The sequence below is a fragment of the Alternaria novae-zelandiae genome (assembly GCF_023758075.1).
Source record: "Alternaria novae-zelandiae strain BMP 2774 chromosome Unknown scaffold_4, whole genome shotgun sequence".
Taxonomy (NCBI): Eukaryota; Fungi; Ascomycota; class Dothideomycetes; order Pleosporales; family Pleosporaceae; genus Alternaria; species Alternaria novae-zelandiae.
In genome coordinates, this window is record NW_026056964.1 from 143,418 (window position 1) to 166,143 (window position 22,726).

At 52.4% G+C, this 22,726-nt stretch overlaps 5 protein-coding genes and 1 non-coding gene across 6 annotated transcripts; 1 reads left to right on the forward strand and 5 right to left on the reverse strand.

Moving 5' to 3' along the window:
• Positions 1 to 4,884: 4,884 nt before the first annotated feature.
• J4E88_002567 (uncharacterized protein) lies at positions 4,885 to 8,020 on the reverse strand (the record flags this gene model as incomplete). The annotated part of the gene is made up of 5 exons (XM_049396228.1): positions 4,885 to 4,976; positions 5,720 to 5,971; positions 6,024 to 7,703; positions 7,755 to 7,900; positions 7,956 to 8,020. 5 exons carry the CDS (start codon positions 8,018 to 8,020, stop codon positions 4,885 to 4,887), a joined length of 2,235 nt encoding a protein of 744 aa, XP_049257576.1.
• A 921-nt stretch (positions 8,021 to 8,941) lies between these two features.
• J4E88_002568 (uncharacterized protein) lies at positions 8,942 to 9,755 on the reverse strand (the record flags this gene model as incomplete). The annotated part of the gene is made up of 3 exons (XM_049396229.1): positions 8,942 to 9,051; positions 9,100 to 9,522; positions 9,704 to 9,755. The coding sequence occupies 3 exons, from the start codon at positions 9,753 to 9,755 to the stop codon at positions 8,942 to 8,944; spliced, it is 585 nt and encodes a 194-aa protein (XP_049257577.1).
• A 975-nt stretch (positions 9,756 to 10,730) lies between these two features.
• On the reverse strand, positions 10,731 to 10,802 carry J4E88_002569. Its single transcript has one exon. It is a non-coding gene; the product is annotated as a tRNA-Ala (tRNA).
• Positions 10,803 to 13,384: 2,582 nt separating this feature from the next.
• On the reverse strand, positions 13,385 to 15,576 carry J4E88_002570 (uncharacterized protein; the record flags this gene model as incomplete). The annotated part of the gene is made up of 3 exons (XM_049396230.1): positions 13,385 to 14,046; positions 14,994 to 15,111; positions 15,346 to 15,576. 3 exons carry the CDS (start codon positions 15,574 to 15,576, stop codon positions 13,385 to 13,387), a joined length of 1,011 nt encoding a protein of 336 aa, XP_049257578.1.
• A 226-nt stretch (positions 15,577 to 15,802) lies between these two features.
• J4E88_002571 (uncharacterized protein) lies at positions 15,803 to 16,696 on the reverse strand (the record flags this gene model as incomplete). Its single annotated transcript, XM_049396231.1, has 2 exons — positions 15,803 to 16,220; positions 16,662 to 16,696. 2 exons carry the CDS (start codon positions 16,694 to 16,696, stop codon positions 15,803 to 15,805), a joined length of 453 nt encoding a protein of 150 aa, XP_049257579.1.
• A 3,701-nt stretch (positions 16,697 to 20,397) lies between these two features.
• Positions 20,398 to 22,502, forward strand: J4E88_002572 (uncharacterized protein; the record flags this gene model as incomplete). The annotated part of the gene is made up of 4 exons (XM_049396232.1): positions 20,398 to 20,683; positions 20,731 to 21,155; positions 21,206 to 21,734; positions 21,787 to 22,502. The coding sequence occupies 4 exons, from the start codon at positions 20,398 to 20,400 to the stop codon at positions 22,500 to 22,502; spliced, it is 1,956 nt and encodes a 651-aa protein (XP_049257580.1).
• Positions 22,503 to 22,726: the final 224 nt, after the last annotated feature.

The window sequence follows — 22,726 nt, forward strand, 5'->3', positions numbered from 1 at the left end:
GCCAAATCTCCCACCTGTTCGCCAAACGCGAATCATGGGCGCTGACATGCCACCATTCACAGAATGACTGTGCACATGACGACACCCTTTCACTTGACACATACACAGATCCACCCCAGGGCCTGCCACCACCCATCCCTTTCTGCGTTCAGTGCACACCAGGAGTGTGCGGCTAGGAGTGCCTGGCGTCGCCTTACCCGCGCGAACCTTCTCATCGGCTTTGCCACATCGTACGACAATTATGACATGTTGGTTCACATATCGTTGTCGCAGGATTACAACCCTCCTGCATGCTGGTTCTCTGATCGTCCGGGATCGCTGCCTTAGGCCGAAACAACTGACAAGGGCGAGCATGGCAATTGAATGGGTCACTCGCAGGAGCGAGAGAAAAAACCGTTCCGTGACATGTGTGTGGGCCAGGCACGTCCGCCGCTTGCATCAGGGCTGTTCCATGGAAACAGTGTCGAGGGCGCTGTCCCTTACTTCTTGCTGCCCACGCGTTTGGCGGCGAACTGGCTCCGCGTTCCATGTCATGCGACATGGGGGCTGGTTCTGAAGCAGGCTAAGCCGTGCGGGCGGGAAGACCAAATCGAACGTCTCAAGAATGTTCTTTGCATCATCCCTTCCCACGTGCCATCTAATTTCGGCCTTTGGCTTGGAGCTTGCGAGCAGCGCGCGAACAGATGAGATTAGGCCGATCGGAGCCTTCTCCGTCGCCCGCCATGCGCACATTGACATTACGATGTGGTCATGTCGTTATTTTGGGGATCGGAACCTTTCGCTCAATGTCATCATCCCTCGACGAGGCAGCTGAACAGACCTCGGGCTGCTGAGACAGGCGTCGTCTGTTCGCGCAAAGCTGCATGGGGCTTTGGCCAAAAGTAAAAAGAAAATCGGCTCACATCAGCTCATACAGCAAGCCACCAGCGACCAGCGCTCGTCGCCTCCTGCGTCAAAGAAGCAGCCCAATGCAAATAAACGTGCAAACACTCGCCAATCCATACAACCCAACAAGCAAGTATTGCACTATAGTATTGTACATGCAGTAGTAGATCTATAGTTTGGTTCAGCATCCGAAACCCACACATCGGCATCCGACACATGCCCAACGGCTTTCCCACGGCGTATCCCGCAACCGCATTCCCTCTTCCGCAATGACAATGGAAATTATCACCGCGGCGAAATCGCGATTTCTTGACGATCGCAAACCTGAGACATAGCGCCCAAGTGGGACGACGTGACACTCCGCACACCGCAGAATTTCGGTGCGATTTCTCGAGTCAGCTAAAGGGAAAGGACAGACGAATGCGAGATTAGTGGCGCCGATCGAATAGTTCACGCCCTGTTCACCCAGAGATGCTCGCCCGCCCCTCCATCCCCCCAAAGGGGAAAATGAATGAACCGTAGCCCGCTAAAGGACCCGAGACCAGCGCACCAAGACTAAACAAGACCGATATTTTCTTTGCTTTTTTGACAAAGCACGCGACAGGCGAGCTGACTACACGATTCATGTTTTGCATCTTTCGCGCGACCTGTCTGCTGGTTTACTAAGGTCACAGTAAACCTTGGTCCTTTCGACCTCGGGCAGTCCTCCATCGCGCAATTCGCTCCGGCATTCAAAGCCGACCGCGGACCGCACGAGTTTGGTATTTTGGCGTCGATTTTCGCCGGTCCCACACCGTTCTTGTGAGAGAATTCGCGACTTGCGCTAGGTTAATCCCTCGTCACGAGCAGCACTGAGGAAACATGATGAGACGACCAGGAATCAGCGCATCATTCACCCACTCATCAAATCTGGAGTAGATTCCAGATTGGCAGGATAATGGGATGCCTTAAGATTCTGGTGCAGCTGTTTTGGGTTGTGCCCATACCTACCCCGCTTAATTAACAGAGTCCTGGGAATTAAGGCACTCCGAACTTCTGCGACAAGTGACAGCTGGATCTGTGTGTGACTGGCCTATGGCACGACAGCGGACGAGGCGCATGTGAGGCTGAACACAATATCATGTGATTGTGATTGTTTTAGGTATGCCGATTGGTTGTCGGTTGCGCGTTTGGAGATTGTTTTGAAACGTGGTGTCGCGAGGTTAACATTTCGACGAGACCAAAGCTTAGTGGGGTTGATGGAGTATGATGAGGTAGTTGGTGGGGTGATGATGATGGAAAGAGATGGCAGGACAGCTTACAACCCATACTGCCAAACTGCCAAACACGACACAGATGCCATGGAGGCCTCGGGCTGGTCTGGCCAAGGTGTTGCAGCTGAATGCGAATTGCGCAAAGGAGCGGTGTCACGGACATTTCTTCCACACCTTCAATCTCTGTCAACGTTGCTGGTTCGAGGCGAGGTAACGGCGAGCTAGGCCTGCATCTTTTACTAACATCTAACATCGTTGCCCTTGCATTCCTCCTCCACCGTCTAGATCCCATGAAACTCCATGGTTTCTTTCGTTACCGGCCGAGATATTTCCTCTCCGCCGGGAAGGAAACAGAACGCAAATACTCTCTACTGTTAGCGAGATGGCGTAGTGCAAGGTACCACACCCGTGGTGTGTGTATCCATCTTCACCGGACGTCACAAAGTCGTTGTGGTTGACGACTAGTTCGATCTGTGGATGTGGATGGGACCTCGGGATGGTGGCGCAGGGTCTGTGGTCTACACCGCTCCACACCGCTACAAACCACTCGACCTGCCGACTACCAACGTCGCTGCTGGGCGAGAACTGTTTGTTGGGTAAGTGTTCAAGAGAGAAAGTTTCCGTACACCGGATTGTGGCGATGGCTACACATGTCGTCGGCCGCTGCGAAATCTTATTTTGGACATGCAGATGCCAGATTGCAATTGGAAGTTTTTCACCGCTTTCTCACCGCTTCATCTTGATATCGATCGCCATGGAGAGGCTGTGTACAGTAGAAGGGAGAGTAGTACCTGCAGGTGGCGGCAGTGGTTAGTGGTACTGGTAGTGGTACTGTAACAAGCGAAACCGTCATGGGTAGTTCAGATTGTATGTCTCCCCTACTCCCAGTCCGCTTCGGCTAGCATGATAGAAGTACCGAGACGGGCATAAGGACTACACTTGTTGTCTAGATCGGGATGGATGGACAGTGAGATGGAGATAGGCAGGGTGGAGGGCGTACAACACATGGCTGGTACACCGCTTCGATATGCTCTTGTTGGTAAGTTTAGCTGGGGCGGATATGTGCTTCGATGGGATTCTATGTGTGACTGTGGAGATCTGGGAATTGCTGTGATGGCAGGGTTGGCAACGAGACATTGTGTCACGGGCTTACTGTTCAGCTTCGCGATGCGAGACTGGATAGGATGTGTGACGTTGGATAAGACTTCATCATGATGTATCTCCAGACTACCTTGGCTAAAAATCCACTCCGTGTCTCTCTCCCCCCTCCCAAAAAGTTCACATGCAGCGATCGATATGTACCTCAACACGAAGCCGCAGATCTAGCCACTTCTCATCAGAAGTGATATGAAATACGACAAAACCCACATGTATGCATGGTAACATACACGTCGGGGAAAGACCACAGCCACTCATTCTTGTGTAACAACCAGTCGATTGGATAGCATGACTTCGGTAGAAAAGCCGCAGAACAGTGTAGTACAAGAGGAAGCATACAGACGCTGATGCAGAAGCAGATGTAGGAGTAGATGCAAGATATACGGCGTACACCCGGTGGGTGTACCGGGAGCTTCTGTGGTGACACGACTGTCTGAAAACGAGGCTGGGATAGCGGAGTTGGCTGGAAGGGATGTGTTGATGTGGATAGATAGAGAGATGTTGGAGTGTCACGTAACCCGACTTGACTGTAGTGTCTTTAACTCCTTGGTAAACGAGACTGGTGGCATTGGAGTAAGACAATTCACACTTCAAAACGGCTATACGACACGCAGTTGTTACGCTCTTGTATCATGAACTGAGGTCATGACAGCTAAGGATCTGTGTCTCCAAGATCTTCTGTAGTGACGGCATGCAGCCCGTCACTGCCTTCGCATCTATCCATCATCCGACATCTTGCCCTACTGGTCTCTCCAATCATACCTACCCACCCGCTCAACGGCAACTCGCAGTAGGAGCAGATCGAATCCAGAATGCATGCAATCCCCTTACCCTCCCCTAGCAAACCACCAAAAACAAAGCAAGAGAACCCGGCAGATGAGCGGTGAACCTGCGTTCTCTTCTCTCATCTGGAACGATAGATTGGCCGTACGGGAAGCCACAGTAAACAGTCCCCGGACTCCTTCCGCGGAAGCAAATAATTCCGAATCGAGCGAACACGCATAATCAGATCCGCTGGAAGCATAGTTTGTAAGGACAAATCGACATATGTCATCATCCACATCCCTGACTATATCTCGACGCGTACTCCTATCTATTCCCTATTCCTCTAGCTTAGCCTATCCCAATCGAGCCACGATATTCTACAAGACTATCGTGTCCATAGTAGAGAGAGAGGCAACCGCGCTTCACCCGCTTCCCAAACCCTCACTAAAAGCGAGAAAGAAACCCCGGCGCTTAGCCTTTCTCAAGTATCGCCGGGCCAAAACATGCTGCAGCATGCGCCCCACCCACACCATCTCCACCTCAGCGCGAACACGTCGACAAGCGCGCGAACAATGCAGGGAAAACAACAGAAGGACACAGAAGAACCGACAGACCATCAAGGTGTCCTTTTTCGCATTTGTGAGAGCCAAAAAAGAAGCTTCGTGAAACCCATGATGCTGCACACATACGAACGTTGACCGCTACACGGGGCATCTCCAATGTCTACACCGCTACTGAATTCAAACATGTGTATGCAAAGATGATTTCCTGCCTGTCTGTCTGTCGTCAAAGGCAACATGTAACTCGACACCATCCATCATCATCATTCCGCCTCTTCGACATGCAGTTCCCTGGCCTGAGCGAAGAACACACGAGCCGTCCCGCTGCCGATGTTCTTGATACTATAAGTATTGCCTGTGTGTGATTGAGCACTCGTTAGCCGCGTGTGCTTCTGGACCAATGAGAGCGCGAGAAAGGGGTGTGAGCAAGGAAACAGCGGCAAAGTGAGCGCCACGCAAAGAAATGGTTGGCTGACAGCCTCGAGGGCGGGGGAATTTGCGAAACGAAAAGAAAAGACTGGGGTTGGAGAGCGCAAGCGGATCGGAGAGGCGGGTTTGTTGTGCTCTCTCTGTGTTTGTGGCGCGCCGTAACCGCGCTCTTCTCTCTCTCTTTGCCTGATGGCTTAGAGCAAGTTTGGTAACCGCCACAAGAGCAAGCGAACGACAATGCTGTGCACCGTCGGTTGGGCGAGGCTTTAGCGTCAATGGTAACACAGCATGTTGCAGTCAGCGCCACGCCCATGCGGGTGACGAGAATCGGGTTCGCTTCGCCAGTATGCTCGCTTGCCCTGGTTGCTTGTCGGACGCGCCCCTGGTCCCCCCCAATTGTCGTGCCATGTTGCAGAGCAGGAACGTACAACGCGGGCATGCAAGTGTGGTGTGAGATGGGGATATGCAAACACCCGGATGGCGTCGAGCATAATGCAACGGCTGTCGTACAGAGACGGGGGAAAGTAAGGGAAGGCGGATGGGGGGTTTGTTGTAGCGAGTGCATGCATGGAAGGAAGTGAAGGAGCACGGCGACAGGTCTTTTCATGCTGCCGTGCATCTTCGGGAATGTGCTGAAGTGACAGAGAATAATGATGAGAAAGAACGTACCTCGAGGGACTTGCCAAACACCTTGCTTGTGGACTGTGAACTCGTTCTCATGCACGCGTACCTCCACAGTACCAGACTGTACGTTGAAGATCATGTGCATGTACCGAGAGTTCTTCGTGCGCTTCATCTGATCCGGACCGAGTTCGATGAGACCCCAGTTGAAGAAGTTGCCGATGGATCCAATCTTTGCGTATTTGAAGCCGCCATCTCCGACGGCTACGGGCTCGACACCCCTTTCGTTCCATGCGATGGCTGTGATATGGTTAGTGACATTTGATCGTTCTTGAGGTTTGAGGCCACTTACTGTCCTCGATGATATCGTTGGAGGGAACATCACCAACAGTGTCGAAACCTCTAAAGTTGCCAACAAGAGTGCCTTGCTCTTCCCAGGGGTCGAGCTCGATTTCCTCTTCTTCGACAACAGTGAGCGCCCTCTTTTTGCTCTTATAGCTGGACTTCTTGGTGGACCTCCTCCTCTCTTCCTCTACTGCTTGACTCTTTACAATCGACGACATGCTGCCGTCGGGATCGTAGGAGATGTGGTCGTTCTTCCAGAAGTCGATGGGCGCAACACGATGTCTGCCTGTTCGTCCTATGCGAGCGACATTATCGGGATCCATCTCGCGGAATACGGAAAGATGTCGTCCCCGTCCAAAGCGTGAGCCGGCTGATGTCGCAGATATTTGGTCGATATCCTTTCTGCTGAGAGGGTTTCCGTACGCATCTACCAGCTTGCCGGCCTCCTCGCTCTCCGCCTGTGGAGTCTTGGATTTCGATACTCCATTGGACCTTGGCTCTGCACTTGCCGATTTCGCTTTGGACTCTGCATTTGCTTTGGGTCTGCCCACAGGTTTCGCGGGCTTTGTGAATTCTGCATTGGGCTTCTTCGCTGGCTTGGCTGATGCTGATGCCGATGCAGATGCTGAAGATGTTGCTTTGTCGCCATTTGGCTGCGCTTTAGCTGGCCGTCCGCGCTTCTTTTGTGCAGGCGCTTCCTCGACTTGTTCCGACTGATCTACTGAGTCGTCGGCCGGCGCTTCAACAATACTGTCGTCTTGTTCGCCATTTGGTTGCGCTTTCGCCGGTCGGCCGCGCTTCTTCGGTGCAGGCGCTTCCTCGACGTGTTCCGATTGATCTACTGAGTCGTCGACTGGCGCTTCGACGATGCTGTTCTCTTGCTCGCTAACCGGTTGTACCTTGGGTGGCCGTCCTCGCCGTTTCGGCGCAACGGGTGCTTCCTCAACCTGCTCGGATTGATCTATCGAGTCATCCATGGGCGCGTCCAGTTCGCTGACGTCGGATACACGTTGTGAGCGTCGGCGCTCAGCAGGCGCAGTCTTCTTGCCCTTCTGCGACTCTGCGGCTTGCGCTGCGGTAGGGCGGCCCCGTTTGCGCGGCTTCTCTGCTGGTTCCTGCTCCCCTTCTGAAACCTCCACAACATCGCTCTTTCGTTTCCTACCCCTCTTGGCCTTCTCTTTTGGTGGTTCCGGAACAATTTCAGACTCCTCCTCACGATCCAGCTCCTCAAGGTCCTCAACAACCTGGTCATCGGCCATGCTCTCGTCGCCTCCGATTTGCGCAACGAAACTCTCCTCAGCGGTTATTCCCAATTCATTGGCTGTAATTTCTTCCTGCACAATGCTCTCTTCAAATATCGCACTCTCTGCCGGGCCCGGCGATTCTTCTTCCGGTATATCGTACACGTCTGATCGCTTTCCTCGTCGCGCGCCTGAGCCGCTCAGCGCTGGCGTCTCTTGTAGGCTTGATTCGTCCTGTTCGAAGTCGAGGCGTCGCGCAATCGGCTGTGCGGAGTCGCGGATGGGGCTGGATGGGGGCGGAGAGCTTCCCCTCGGCGCCATGGAGGATTGGCGTCGCGGCGAGGATCCGAGGTTGGTCTTCTTGGGCGATCGCGATCGGGGTGGAGGGAGGAGCGTTCGGTTGTTGCGCAAGATCTGGTGTGATGTGGTGAGTTCTGGCATTGAACCTGTCGGGCCTGTTAGTGACATCCCGCGCGATTGCGTCGACATCTGCGCACTCTCTTGTATTTCCATCGAGCCTGATCCTGTCGCATCATTCCCTTGTTTGGGTGGGGACCTCTCTGGCGACGAGAAGATGCCGGAAATCGGTTCGAGGCCATGTTCGTCATACACGCCTTTGTCTGCGAGTGTGATGCCAGTCTTCCTGCGCAATGTTAGTTATTGTTTACGCGCATGCATTGGAGCGTCTCTCTGCCTACCTTCCCTGCACGCCAACGTTGTAGTAATTGTTTTCGCGCGCTTCGCGTTTCTTTGTGGGCGCCATCTCCAGAGTCGTGTCCGCAAGGAATGAATGCGCGTGTTGGTGCGGGTGACGCGTCGGTGGTGTCGCGGTTGGATCGCGAGGGCGCTGTCGATAAGTTGTTTGGGTTTAGGCGGGATGTAAACTAACCGTTAACGGCGGGAAGGCACAGGGTCTTGGCGCCTTCCCCTCCAACTCCAACCCGCCCATTGCCATCACACAGGCCATCACGAGATGTAATACAGCGTCTACATTCAATTCTTAGTCTGATGCAATCTTTTTCACGTATCCAGGTGACTTCAGCACATAAATTTGGGTACAGACTTCGCCAAGTGACATCACGGAGCCACCCAAGAGTACATGCATGGCAGCATCCCACCCACCGTGACAAACTAGTTTAGCGCACATCCATCACGGTGCATGAAAACGGCGCAGTATAAGTTGAGGAGCCCACCCAATCGTGGGGACTTTTCCGGTTTCTTCATTCAACCTCAGCCGGCTCTCAGTTGCTAATTCGCATCCCAGACACCAGTCATCCGCCAAAACGAGAGAACACCTCGCTCTCCTACAGCCACAGTCGTCGTGCAGACCACGCACTGCTTCATTCATTGCTCGCATCAAGCATCCGCTCTCCCATCCACCCACATTGTATCTCCCACCAAACGCTCTTCCTGGATCAAGACTTTTTCCCATAACCAACTCTCTTGACGTACAGCCAAAACAGGAAAAGGCCGTCCAATCATGCCCGGGCGACGATGTGCTTTTCGTGAAGCGTCGAAAAACGGCAGCGAGCCGCTGAATGAAAATATACAAGAAAAGAAATCGTAAGCATGTCGATGATTCGTCACATCGTGGGCGCAATCTCCAACGTCGCTCATGCTATCAGAGCGACTTGGAAGTTCGAAACGGGTTCCAGATCAAAACATCGACGGCATCTGGAACACCCTACTGGGGGCAGGCGCTCTGGACGTGGCCGGGCTGCTTGCAGCGGTAGCACACGCGCTCAGATGAAGTCTCCTGGGGGCAGTCGCGCGACAGATGGCCAACCTCGCCGCCTTAAAAAGGTTAGTCATGATCTTCCAAGTTCATCGCTGTGTACTTACAGTTGTAGCACTTCTGTCCCTGGGTGCAGTCACGGCTCATGTGACCGAAACCACCGCACGAATAACACGTGGTTTGGCGAGCACCTCCGTAGCCACCGGCACCACCGCCGTAGCCTCCACGACCACCGCCGTAGCCGCCAGCAGCACCGCCGTAGCCACCGCCCTGGGAGCAGTTGCGGGCAATGTGACCGACCTGGCCGCACTTGTAGCACTCTTGGCTGGGGGCGCCACGGCCACCCATCTGGGCACCGCCGTCCTTGGTGCACTCGCGCGAGATGTGGCCGGTGCCACCGCAGCGGTAGCAGGTCTTCTCAGCCTGGGGAGAAGTGCACTCGCGGCTCACGTGGCCCTTCTCGCCGCAGTTGTAGCAGGTTGGGGTACCCTTGGTGGGGCACTCGGCAGCGCGGTGAGAGGAGTCTCCGCCTGGACATGGTCAGCGCGTGTTCAGAGACGCAGTTCTGAGTCAGGAATGGTCGTCTCCGCGCTTGAATACCGATCTGGACCTGTCGCTGGACCCTGAGGCGTGACGCTCTCGCGATCTGATATTCAAAGCGGGGCCGCATTCGGACCGTGTCACCGCATCGTGGGTATAGAGTCAACTTACAGTTGTAGCAGCCACGGCCACCGGCAGCGGGAGCAGGTGCTTGGTAATCCATTTTGTAGAGTTGGAAGACTGGTGAGTGTTAGCTGTAGTCCGCACGCGCCATGCCGTGATGTCGGGCTTTGTTCTTACCGAAGTATCGAAAGGGTAAGGGAGTGACGTTAGAAGATGATTGTCTTCTAAAAAGGTATTGAAATAGTCGTTCAAAAGTCGCACACCACCAATTGTTTGATTATCGGAAGCTGAGGGGTTGGATCGTTGGAGAGAGAGAGCGAGGGGCACAAAGTCGACTGCTGAAAATATCTGTTCGGGCTGGGTTGTGCTTGCCGCTAGTCTAAGCGAAATACGGTCTAGCTTCACCGTTCATTCTTGCCTTCAAGGTGGGTCTGGTGTTTGCGCAAAATCAGGGACGGCGTCGCAGTGGTTTGTGTTTCTGTAGGGGTCCGGAACAATAGGGCTTTGATTTCACGCACACTGCAGATACGCGCGTGATTGGAACTGCTGTTCATGGTACCTAAGTCGGCTTCGACGTCATTGGAAGGGGAAGCATCGCTTGACAGGCCTCGTGCAGATCTCGGGATGCATATGCAGCTAACCTGGCGTGGAAAGATTGAGTAACCGAACGATCGCACACGTGGCTGCATGTAATATTGATGCCGAGGCACGAACAGGTGGTCAGAGAGATGAATATTCTACGCCGACAGCAAATACAAAGGAGTGATCGGAATGTGCTGTGTTTGGAGGTGTTCTCGTGCTGGCCTCCGAGACCATCAGTGTACGCATTGAATAGACTCGCGCACGCAACAGTGCGTCAAGCAGCATTCGCAAAATCATCTTCATGTTCCTAAGGTAGACCCTGAGATCTCGGAAAGATATTTCGATGTTCTAGACCCGCGCAAAAAATTGGGTGGTGTCGTGACGTCCCCACTTCTGCCCAAGACCGAAAAAAACCTCCCATCTCTCCACCACCCACATCAGCACCACAACGAGAACAAAAAAAGTTGCTCATGCAGCGACAAGAGCAAAAGGATGGACGATCAGGGAATCGAACCCTGGACCACTCCCATGCTAAGGGAGTATTATACCACTAAACCAATCGCCCGATTTTGCACTTGCGGCTGTTGACGCAACTCGAAGAGCTGCTTGTTGATGGAGAAATTGGAAATTGGTTCGTAAATGATCTGAGGCATTCAGGGGATACAGCAGGCTGGAAGATCTGTGATGTCGAGTTGAGTGGTCTAGTAAGATTGTGGAATAGTGTCAGACATCGCGAAGGGGTATTCACGAACAAGACCCACTTTCAAGGCAATTGCCCCTCCATTCCGACTCAAGGAAAGCCCCGTTACGTATCTGTTGATAAGATAGAAGTCTACATATTCGTTCTGCCTGTGCGCCCAGGATTTGTCAGTCGCTCGGTCCACTTCCAACGAGGTAGACATTGCGACTTCTTCATGAAAGAACTTTACCTCGTGCCTTTGGATAACGCAGAAGTCTGCAAGGCTCTTTGATAGATCGAGACAGGGTCTTGAAGGATGGATAAGATGTTGCGACAACTATGGAACATCTGAGCAAGCGTATAGCATCGAAAAGATGTTCAAGACTGATATAGCTCTCGACTAGTAGCAAAAAGATCGTACGAAGTTGTATCTAACGACTACAATAACCTTGTTGCTTTTGGCCGTGATGGGATTGCGGATGCAGGCGTATACAAGCTCGTGCCTCCTGTACAAACTAAGTGGCATGTTCGGAGTTAAAGTACGCATATTAGTAAGACTTTTACGGGTTGAATGGTACTACGAGTGTTGAAGTGTACATCGTCTTCTATCGTGCGGATTTCTCGAGGATAGATACCGCGAACACCTCTACGGCAGGTTATACGGAATTCTATCCAGGTAAAGGCAAAGCGATTCTAGGCAGTGTAATCCAGGAGAGTGTAAAAGTGGTATGAAGATGTTTTCTGCGGAATGTAAGCAGCGTTGAAGACTTTGAATATTGGTGCTAGATGCGTGGTAGCAGAAAACAATGTAAAGTGGAAGACCACCTTAAACATCTTTGCCAAGAAGTGTTAGGCTATGCGCTCGAAGACTCTTAAGCAGCTCAAAAGTTCACTGCAGCAGTCTCTCCGCTAGGCTTGCATGTCTGTGATAGCATAGAAGTAAGCCGCACTCAAGAGACCCGAGAAGACAGTCGTGCAATGCAAGTTGAGCTCACGCCTGTAGCCAACTTATAGCGTTAACCGGCGCTGGAAAGACTGCAGTTCAAGTCACATTTAGCAACTCGTTCTAATACTAGAATATGTTTGACAGCAGGAGGGTAAAGGTACGGTAGTGTATAAAAAGCAAGTAAGTGTTTTGCAGTATAGTAACAGCGCCGGAACTCAGAGAACCAGCACGGCGCCTAGTCATGATAAAGAAAGGCGAAGAAGAGGCCGTGCTAGGTTTCTTTATATTAATCAGCGCGCTATACCGCTACGTTTTAGCGAGAAGGAAATCTGTTGCCTACGTCTTACCAGACATATTCCAGGACGTATAACCATGCTCAGGCATGCGATCTTGCTTCGAATTAGCATACGCGCCGCATTGTTCTACTTTCGCACGGAGAATGTAAACTACGCGGTTGTAAAAAGACCGACTAGAAGACACGTCTCTACGCGCCATCTTCATCACATAGGAAGCGCGCTATGCTTAATGATTCCAGCGCGGAAAAGATTTGCGCGAGAGTATATGAAGAACGGACACAAGCAAGCCCGAGAGGCCAATGACGCAAAGTACGACTTGGCCTAGCTTCGAAGTAGATTGTATGTTTTTCACTGCCTCCAGAACAAGCAGAACAGTGATGCAGTAATACAACATCAATCCATTTTTCTACGTAGCTGCGCCATGCTGTTTTGTTCCAGCGCTATGCCTTGCAGACCTTGAATACACAAAGCATCTACAGATGGACCAGATGGATATGTTAAGAGATATATGACTGTGCAAGTATACCAAAGCGCTCAGCTGAATGATTTCAGCGCAAAGTGTAGCAACAACCAGGCAGGGCATGGAAAGAAATTACAGATCAGCACGAAGTGTTGGCTATGCAGAATGTAGTGCTTCAACGCAGAAATATGCCAAGTGTGTCAGTGTGGATGAAGAGAGCGAAGACAGCAGCAGGTGGGAGAAGATGATAAACGAAATCGTAAATGCACTGCGCTCGTTCTGATGATATGACTGAGCAGTAAGGCCGTCGCGTTCGCAGACACCACATGGTGTCTTCCACACACTACCAACTACTAGAGCACTCTCACAAGTTCCCAAAATCAGTGTCCTTATCGCCTTCGTTCTCTACCTCCTCCTCACCCTCCTCCTTCAACCAAAGCTCCTCTCGGTGATGACGCTCAAGGTGAACCAGCCATTTAGCTGCGGTCTTGAACGACCAGTCTCAGCATAAGGAATATGTCTTGCTCTCTGTGCATCCGGCAATCTTCAACTCGTTGAACGCCCGTATAAGCTCTTCGTGGCACGTCTCTACCTTTCCCTTCATATGTCTCTCGAGTTGCGAACGGTCCCATTCCTTGTCTTTCGCGGCCTGCGACATGGTTCGATCGACCCAGCAGAGCCAACACTTGAACCCAGAGGTGGCCTGACTTGTATGTGCGACGAATGCCCTAAAAAAAGCTACGCGTTCTTCTTTTGTAGCCGCATCTCATACCTCAACCCCATCAGGAATGTTCACTTTCATGTCCTCCTTTAGTAAATCCTGCCAATGCAACGGCTCACCCCGTGGGTGTTGCTTGCCGTCATTTTCCTCGAGCGAATTCACGTCTAGATCCTCTTCCTGATCAACACCCAGCTCCGTTATCTCATTCTGTTCGTTGCGCCGCTTCAAGGCCTCGAGAGCGCTCGTGCGCTCACAGTGGAGACCCTTGAGCTCGGTCTGGGCATCTTTGGCCTGTTTGCGGATCGATTTTCGTGCGCCATCTTTACCGGCGGTCACTCCTGTAGTTGTTGACTTGGTGGAGATGTTCGGCAAAGATCGCATCTCTTGGGCAGGCTCTTCCAGTATAGTGTTCCGTATACTCCTGCGGATCTTCTTCAGTACCTTGTTTCGCTTGTAGGAGACAGCCTCAAGCTCCTTATGAACAACCCCAGCTGCAGAGTTTCCATCCCTCGACATGAGCTTGTAAGCGCCAGTGATCTTGCCGGTATATCCTCGCGGTATGGGTGTATTATTGGCGCTGTTCCGGATCAGAAACTCGCGCGTGTCGTCGATCGTTTCTTTGATGGGTTGGACTATCTCGACCAACTCGGGGTCTTCTCGCTCGCGTTCCCGCAATCGCTCTTCGACCTCAGCGGCAAGCGTGATCTCTTAGTTATCATGATGTACGTATCCTGTCTGAGCTGCCTGCTCAAACATCTTCCTTGCGTCTTGCCGGCTCATCTGCAAATCTGAAGTCAGTATATCTGGATGCTTTTCAAGCGCAGAGCCTTGACTCCAACTCTCTCTGCCTGATATGTAGGACTGGATATCGATGTCGCCGACGCCAACCGTATCGTAGTATCCATGGGCGTAGGAGTCGTTGGCATGTGCTGCAATTGTCCGCGCCGCCGCCTCTCCGTGTTCATGTTTGGTTTCGATGATACGCGTTCGACGAAAGCGATACATTGTATCGCGTTGCGGCAAGCCGACATCGATACACGCTTTGCGTAGGCGAGGGTTCAGTGCACCAGACTTCATCGGCTCCACAGGCGTGATGGTCGAGTGGCTATTAGCTGCTAGAAATACTGCTCGGTTCAGAGCGACGACATTAGTCTTGAGCTAGACATAGTCCGTGCGAAGGATAGAAGAAGCTGGTTACATCAGGAGGTACCCAGGTAGTATTGCTACCTTCACTACATTATTAGTCACTAGAGATTTCTTGCTAAGGTAGCTAGGAGGTCGTCAGCTATGATCGGAGTAACGCGGCCTTCCCCTCAACACCTGCGTAGTTGGCAGGCTAGTCTTACAATAGTAGTCCTGTCTATGTCAGCGCTAGATGTATTTAACAAAGTGCTTTATGGCAGTGGCATTGTCGATGACACAGGTTCATGTAGTTAGCAGGAGGGCTTCACAACTACAATCTTGTTGGATACAATGTCGATGTAGCGGCCTGGGTATTGCATATTCATCTCTATTTGGCATCGCACGGCAAATCCTTTCTTCTTGTATCCGCGCATGCATATATCTCCTGGCATTCATGCTGACGTCAAGCCGATGAAGTCCTTGACATATTTGGCGACATTCAACCCACATCTGGCGCTGTCTGTCCACTCACCCTCTTGGTTCTTGTCCTGCTTGTAGACATCGCCCTCCTCTTTGATCGTACTGTTCATAGCCATGTTCATGACGACGCTCGATTTTGGGATAAAGCAATCCGTCGCCAGCTCTTTTGTCTTTTTGAGGCAAAGGATGCACGTCGCGAAACCATGTCCATACAGGGGACGAAATTAGCATGCGTGATCAGCTGTACAGATCCAGGCGGCGATGGTGGGATCATCATCCAATGCTTTCGCATCCGACGAATGTATGACGTTGTATTGTGTGAAATGGGAGCGGCCGGTAGCGAAGCTTAGCTAAAAGATCAAGGTCAGTATACACGCTCGTGTTATCTGGTAGGGATTACTCACTGTGCGCTGGATATCGTCAGTTGTGACGTCCAATACCCAACATGTGTCGGCCCTTTCGATCCTTTTCTTCAGCTCTGTCTCGGCAACTTCGGGACCCAATTTTCTCTTTTTCTTCTCATCTTTCGGCGCTGAAATGACCTGATCGTGCGCCGGTTCGGTCAAAGACTCGCGCTTCGGATCGGTCAACGGGAAGCCAGATTGCGCCGCATCGAAAGGGTCCTCACGCGCCATGAGTGGGTCGAACATAACATCCGATGCGTCGTTTTTGAAAATAATATGGGGATGTCCCAGGGTGAGGGCAGACGAGCGCACATGGTTTCAGTTTCTTGATCTTTTGATACAAGACCAAGGTCTCGAAACCGCACCACATATCATCAGGCGTACTTCTTTCTTGAAAATCCTCGTTTTGAGAAGATGAGTGTGTAAGAAGGAAGACAGAGCCGTTGACAAGTGGCTTTTATACGTCGGCAGGCCGGGAAGATAAGAGCGATGTCGGCAGGGTGATACGGCCTTTCGTACGCGCCGGCGGGAAGCTCACTTGGCGCCAGGGTGGGGTTTCCTCGATAATGCTGAGATCGATGCTGCTGTCCACCGGTGCATCTCTGACAGCGTCCTTCCAGTTGTCACTGATCTTCTCAAACCACGATCTATCTCCAGGTAGATCGTGCGCCTGCGTAACGATGGTCTCGTCGATGCCGAATTCTTCGAGGTTCGCGCCGGTAGCCGCCAGTGTGGCGCCTTTCAAGTCTTTGATACAGTCGTCCTTGTAAAGATTGAGGATATGCTGTGCTTCTTGTGGTGTGAATGATCCTGGTGCTTTCCCGGTGTACTGTGTCTGTGTCTGCGGGTCAGTCCAGATCGATGGTTGACAAATCCTTCATGCGATCGCCTTCGAAGCTTCGAACGCCGCTTCGGAATTCCACAGTAGCATCTGCGCTCCATTGGTGAGGGATTGGCGCGAGTCGACTACTTGGCGGCGTGCGTTCTTCTCCTTGCTGTCTTGATCGACAAGGACGGAGATGTGTTCATGTCTCAGTGCCATATACGCTCCTGCCAGCCTGTCATATCCTTTCGCTGACTGTTCTTTTGTCCAGTGATATGAGATTTTGCAAAGAACATGTCCTGGGGGTCGGATGCCTGCATTCCGACTGGGTACTTGATATCGATTGAGTGTTTTCGCACCGGCGTTGCCACATTTTGTTTGATGCGCCCATCAATGTCGATTTCTGCCGCCACTGTTCCTCCCTCGTCTGTCGCGAAGTCCTGTTGAATCTACGAAGTCAGTATGTGTTTACGAATACTGCGCCAGAACTTACCTCTGCTTCATGCCTCTTGTCTCCTCTGTCCGCATTCTCGGGTGTGGGGTAAGCTGCGGATGGTGGAAGGGCTGTCGCTTGCGCTACTTCGAGAGGAGCAGGCGCGATAGGCTTTGTGGGCTCAATCGCGATGCTCTGCTCAACAGGAGTGTTCGACGGGAGGCTGGTATCAATAGATGCCGTAGGTGCGCCATGCCTGGGTGTGCGAGACCATCGCCTAAGCCGCTCGCTGCCGCACGTAGGCGGAGGGCCTGTTTTGTCGTGTACTGCAGAGAGCTTTGAAGCTCTTTACAAATATTGTCCCCAAAATTCATGCTTGGGTATGGGAAGCGCGTGGTCATCAATGGAATGTGGTGAGCTTGTTGTCGGTGTTGGAGATGGCGCGCTGACTTGCGCGCCATGTCCGGGTATGGCGGCGTCTGGGGAGATCATCACCGCTTGCGATAGGAATTGTCTGGTGTTGTAGGTTGCTGAAGTGATTTCGCTTGGGCAGCGGTCTTGCAATACTAGTCAGAGCTTGTGCAGATGATGCCCGGGTGGTGCAGAAGAAGACGTTGGAAGTAGTGGGTTGAAGGAGTGATGGAGGAGATGTGCGAGAGCTATTGTATTTGTATGCGCTGCTTGATGCTGTTGCAGGTTGCAGGTGAGAGAGCTCCGGTATCGCGGTGCAGCCCGGCACGTGGCGGTGGAGTACGGGCTATCACGTGCGGGCACTCGCAAGATAGCCACCACGTCCACGTACATATATGAGGTCTTCTAGTCTTACCATGTTCTTCACATCTCTACATGTTCCCCCGATGGTGTATGTGGTGATGAAAACTAAGTCACTTACCCAGGTATCTACTAGGTAACGCTGTCGCCCTCTTAAACCGGCGCGGCTTATTGCTTGCACCGAAGACTTCATACTCAAATGGAACTGCTTCATACCAATTTCTTGAAGGATATCACATGAACACTCTCATCTTCACAGTAGCTTGGTAGCAAATCCAGGTTCGTATTGCTGACATCCAATCGGGGTTCCCGTGTTTGATCCTGGTGCGCCATTGAAAAACTTCCCGACGCTGGTACAGAGACACCTTCCTATGAAGTTTGTTGCCTGCAGTGTTAAGAGACTTCCTTCGATCTGCACCGCGCCGATGCATCACGAAATGGCGGGGGTCCTTGCCAGTGTTGTATCGTCGATGGAGGGGGTTTTGCGCTCTCTCTTGTCGCGCCACATATGGACCGTAAGGCGCTGGTACAATCAGACCCCACTACATTGAATCCGATTCCTGTAGTACAAAGAGACATCCTGCGGTATATCCCGCGCCAATTCATTCTGTCGCGGCGGGTTGACTTGCCAGTGCTGTATACATAGTCACAGTCGTTCGCCAACAAGGTCTCCACTTGCTATTCATGCGCCGTTCCTATAAATTTTGGCGCTGTAGACGAATAGTTGCCTGCTGTTCATCAGAGGGACGTATCTATATCGCGCTAACACATCTTCATTGCGACAGGTTAGCACATGTACAATTCGGGATACTGGCTTAACAGGGTCTTGGATACCTGTCAACTTCTGGTCTCGCCCCCCACTATATGCTTGAACCTATCTGGCACGAAGTCTGATGCTTCCATGTCACACTCCTTGTGTACTCAGCGGACCCGCTAAGAATCGGGACTAGGAAGCTGCGCTAGTGCTACGAAAGAACAGCGCGGCTGCTCAACCTTGATGAATTGCTTGGTAGAATGTGATGTGAATTATAGCCACCCGTGGTCTCAGCTGGCGGAGCGTTGAGAGTCGAGATTGCTCCGTCGTAGAAGTGATCGCATTAGGCCGATGTCAATAGGCTTGCCAAGTATTCCTTCCAGGCGTCGATTTTTCAAATCATGTGTTGTTAAGAATGTAAGACTGCGCCGTGGTCTTGGTGCGTTGGCATGTTGGCGCGTCCTGATCACTATTGTTCATCGATACCGAACGAGCCGCTCGAACGACATGACGAGACTGCTGCGGATCCGGGGAAAGTGAGTCTTCGCGGGGTAGTCTGTCGCGGGGTATCGTCCGATTTACGTTCATGGTGTATCTTGATATCGAACTTGGGTATCAGACTGGGTTACATCTTCAAGATGGCGTTGCGTGTCTGTCGAGACCGTGTCCAACCAAGACCCTAACCCTGAGCAAGATTACGTGGTCCTTGGGAATTTGTTCTGGAGTGCGTCTGTAGTAACCCAAGCTCCGATAGAACCATCAGACGACGTGCTGTAGCAACCAATCATTGAAGAAGCAGAGAAACGCGCTCTCCGCGCGATGTTGGCGGGTACGAAACGTGGCGGAAGGCATAGGTAACGTGAACACACGAGGCTGCTTGGTGTCCACGTCCGTGCTGCTGAACACAGTGTCACGACAGCCCCGAAGCCTAGCGAGAGGAATGGCGTTTGTCGATAGTCCGGAAGCGAAGGAAGAAAGTCACATCATTTCCACAAGATGAGAGTGCGAGTGTGGTTCAGCTGCACCTGACATTCTCGGCTATCATCTCGTTATCGCGTAATGACATCAGAGTTATCCGTGGATACCTTGCGCAACATCGCTAGGTAATCACCTCTATCGCCGCGCAATACGGCAAGTACGACAAAGTTTTGTTCGCGACAAACTTCAGGAAACGAACCGTTGGCCCCCCGCCTGAAGCTGCACGCCTATTCTTTTGCCTTTGCGCCCGACGCCTTGGAAAACTGTGGCGACTGATCAGTAGTGCTGGGTAAACCGCGGGAACTCTGCATCAGTTCATCCGAACCCAACACCGTGTTTCGAGACAACGGCGCCGAAGTATTGACCGCTGCAGATGTGCCCAGAGAAAATTATCGCACCGAGGCCGCACATGTCAGCATCACGGCGTCGATCTGAATTCGCTCAGGAAATTCGGTGGAGAATCACGTTGCATCCAGATACTTCAGAATGAGCTACACGTGCGATCAAGGCCATCCACGTACCAGCTGTCTCTTGTCAGGCAACCCGCCGGGTTATTTAAAGAGTCTGGAGTAGAGCGACGGAATCTGGGCCGTCCCCAAAGGCCAGGACCACGGATCTATCTACGCGAAATCTCGGGCGCTAACGTGATCTACACGCCCGATTTGGCAACGACCCAGGGGTATGTCTTGGCTTATGACCGCCACAAAGCCTCCGAAGCGAAGACAGCACCTGCATGCTTCCTCGCGACATTGTGCTATACGCGCGTTGCGAGCTGGAATCATGTCCGGATTCCGAGAAAGGCAGATGCCGTGGGAGCCCGCATGCGATTGAATGTCCCCCGCCGGCTCGATGAAAGACCTCATCTTACTCATCTTCCTACACAGCACACTCCCTGTCAAGACTTACATTATTAACTCTCCGCTAGCGGGCTACCTCCTGTATCGCAGTCTCAGTGTCAGCCTCGACCAAATCTGACACGCGCGGCGGCTGACCCGTCCCATAGCCAAGCACACTACACGCTTCACGGGCGTCGTGGGCATCTTTTTCTAATGTCTGGGCATACGGTAGTTAGTTCGCCTCTTATATGGAATTCGCACCCACATCCCTTTGTTGCTTTCTCTTGGTCCATCTTTTTTTCCTTGCTCACTTTGTGAAAAGGTCAAAAGGCGTCTGTTCAGTCTTTACAGTGTCGTCTTTACCTTTTGTTCGGACTTAATATCGGTCGATCTTTTGATCTTACACTCGTTTATTCTTCGATTATATTTTTGACAGACTCATAGTCACGTTATCATAATGCGCTACACTGGACTTTACGCTGCGGCTTTGGCCGCACCCCTCGTGGCTGCTCACGGCGGCGGCGACTTCCCTGTACCGAAGATTGTTGGTCTTGGACCCCGAGAGATTGGTCAACTTAGGAGCAGGAACATTCTTGGTGGACATGCTGCGCACGTTGCAGGGCCCAATCTACGTTTGACAGCACGTCAAGGTGGCATTGATGGTCGGTGCGGACCGAACAACGGCGGTGCGAGCTGCGCTGAGGGCTACTGCTGCTCTGTGGAGGGCTACTGTGGTCAGGGAGGTAAGGTATTCGGGTACAACTTGAGAGAACAATGCTAATCTTCATAGGTGACTACTGTGAAGCACCCGACTGCCAGTTCCAGTACGGCCCTGCCTGTGATGCCAACAAACTCCCTACTGGAGGCAGCACTCGCAACATTGCTCGTCCCAAGCTCGGCAACCAGCCATACGGCGGAGAGGGCATCTACGACTGCACTGAGCCAAACACGATTGCCATCACATACGATGACGGTCCTTACATCTACACTGAGGGTGTGTTGGATCAGTTCAAAGCTGCAGGAGCAAAGGCCACTTTCTTCGTCACCGGTGTCAACATCAACAAGGGCGCAATTGACGACACAAGCAAGCCGTGGGCTGCTACCATCAAGCGCATGATCGCCGAGGGACATCAAGTTGCCAGTCACACATGGTCGCATCAAGATCTTAGCGCCATCACCAGCCAACAGCGATACGACCAGATGGTCAGGAACGAGGTATGATATTATAATCTGAACCATTCAAGGAAGTACTAACCAAATTGTAGATGGCCTTCGCCAACATCATGGGCAAATTCCCCACATACATGCGTCCCCCGTACTCCTCTTGCACCGCAGCCTCAGGATGCCAAAAGGACCTCGCTGATCTAGGATACGTCGTCTCGTACTTCGACCTCGACACCGACGACTACAACAACGTAACCCCAGACAAGATCCAGAATGCCAAGGACAATGTCAAGAAGGCCATCGACCCAAGCAACCCCCAGACGGACGCTTTCCAAGCCATCGCACACGACATCCACGAGCAGACCGCCAAGAACCTGACTGGCTACATGATCGAAACCATGAAGGCAAAGGGATACAAGCTGGTTACTCTGGGCGAGTGCTTGGGCGAGCCTCAGACCAACTGGTACCGAGACGCTTCTTCCGGTCGTGTAGCCACCACATCTGTCTTCACACCACCTGTCGCGGGTCCTACATCATCTGGAAGCGTCAGCTCCGCCGCACCCGCTGCCACCCCTACGGGCGTTTCCACGGATGCCACCTGCGGAGGCACATCTGGCTTCACCTGCCTTGGTACGACTTCTTAATTTGGACATACAATCACCCCCCACTGACATCCCCGCAGGCTTCGCCCAAGGCGAATGCTGCTCCCGCTACGGCTTCTGTGGAAACACCGACGGTCACTGCGGAGTAGGCTGCCAGGCCGGTTTCGGAAAATGCGGTAACAATGGCACTGCCCCGTCGTCTGGAAGTGGCAGTGCTTCTCAGCCAGCAGCTACCGGTGCTTCTTCATCTGCGTCTGCGCCTACATCTGCTCCCAGCGGTCTCGTCACTACGACTGATGGCTCCTGCGGTGGCACATCTGGCTTTACCTGCGTTGGTTTCGCAGACGGCGAGTGCTGCTCTCAGTACGGCTTCTGCGGTAAGACAACCGATTACTGTGGAACGGGCTGCAACCCGCTCTTCGGAAACTGCGCTGGTTCTTCCGGTTCCCCGGCACCTTCGAGCGCTGCTCCTTCCACAGCGGCTCCTTCGACCGCCGCACCTACTACCGCTGCACCTACTACCGTATCCACATCCACCCGTCCCGTCACCACCAGCACCAGCACCAGCACTCGCGCGACTACCTCCAGCACACGCACTTCCTCCGCCCCGGCCGCTACTTCCTCCGCTGCGGGTCTCAAGGTTAGCAAGAACCGCCTGTGTGGTTCGCGCAGCCAGCAGACGTGCAAGGGCTCTGCTTATGGTAACTGCTGCAGCCCCGCTGGCATTTGTGGAAACAGCCTGCTGTCCTGCATGAAGATGTTTGGATGCCAGCCTGGGTTTGGTGACTGCCGGTAGATGTGTTTGGTGGATGTTATTCAATTCTTATGTATTCTAGTTTTGGGGATTGGGGATTAGATGGTAGATGGGGTGGTGAGTAGCTGAAAATGGTCTTTCGAATGCAATCGTTGGCTATAATGTCTTGTATACAAATGTTTTATCACCTCATACACGAAAAGTATTGACCAGGTCTGCAGACTACATTAAGACAACAACCTGCAAAGTGCTTAACCTAATTGCAA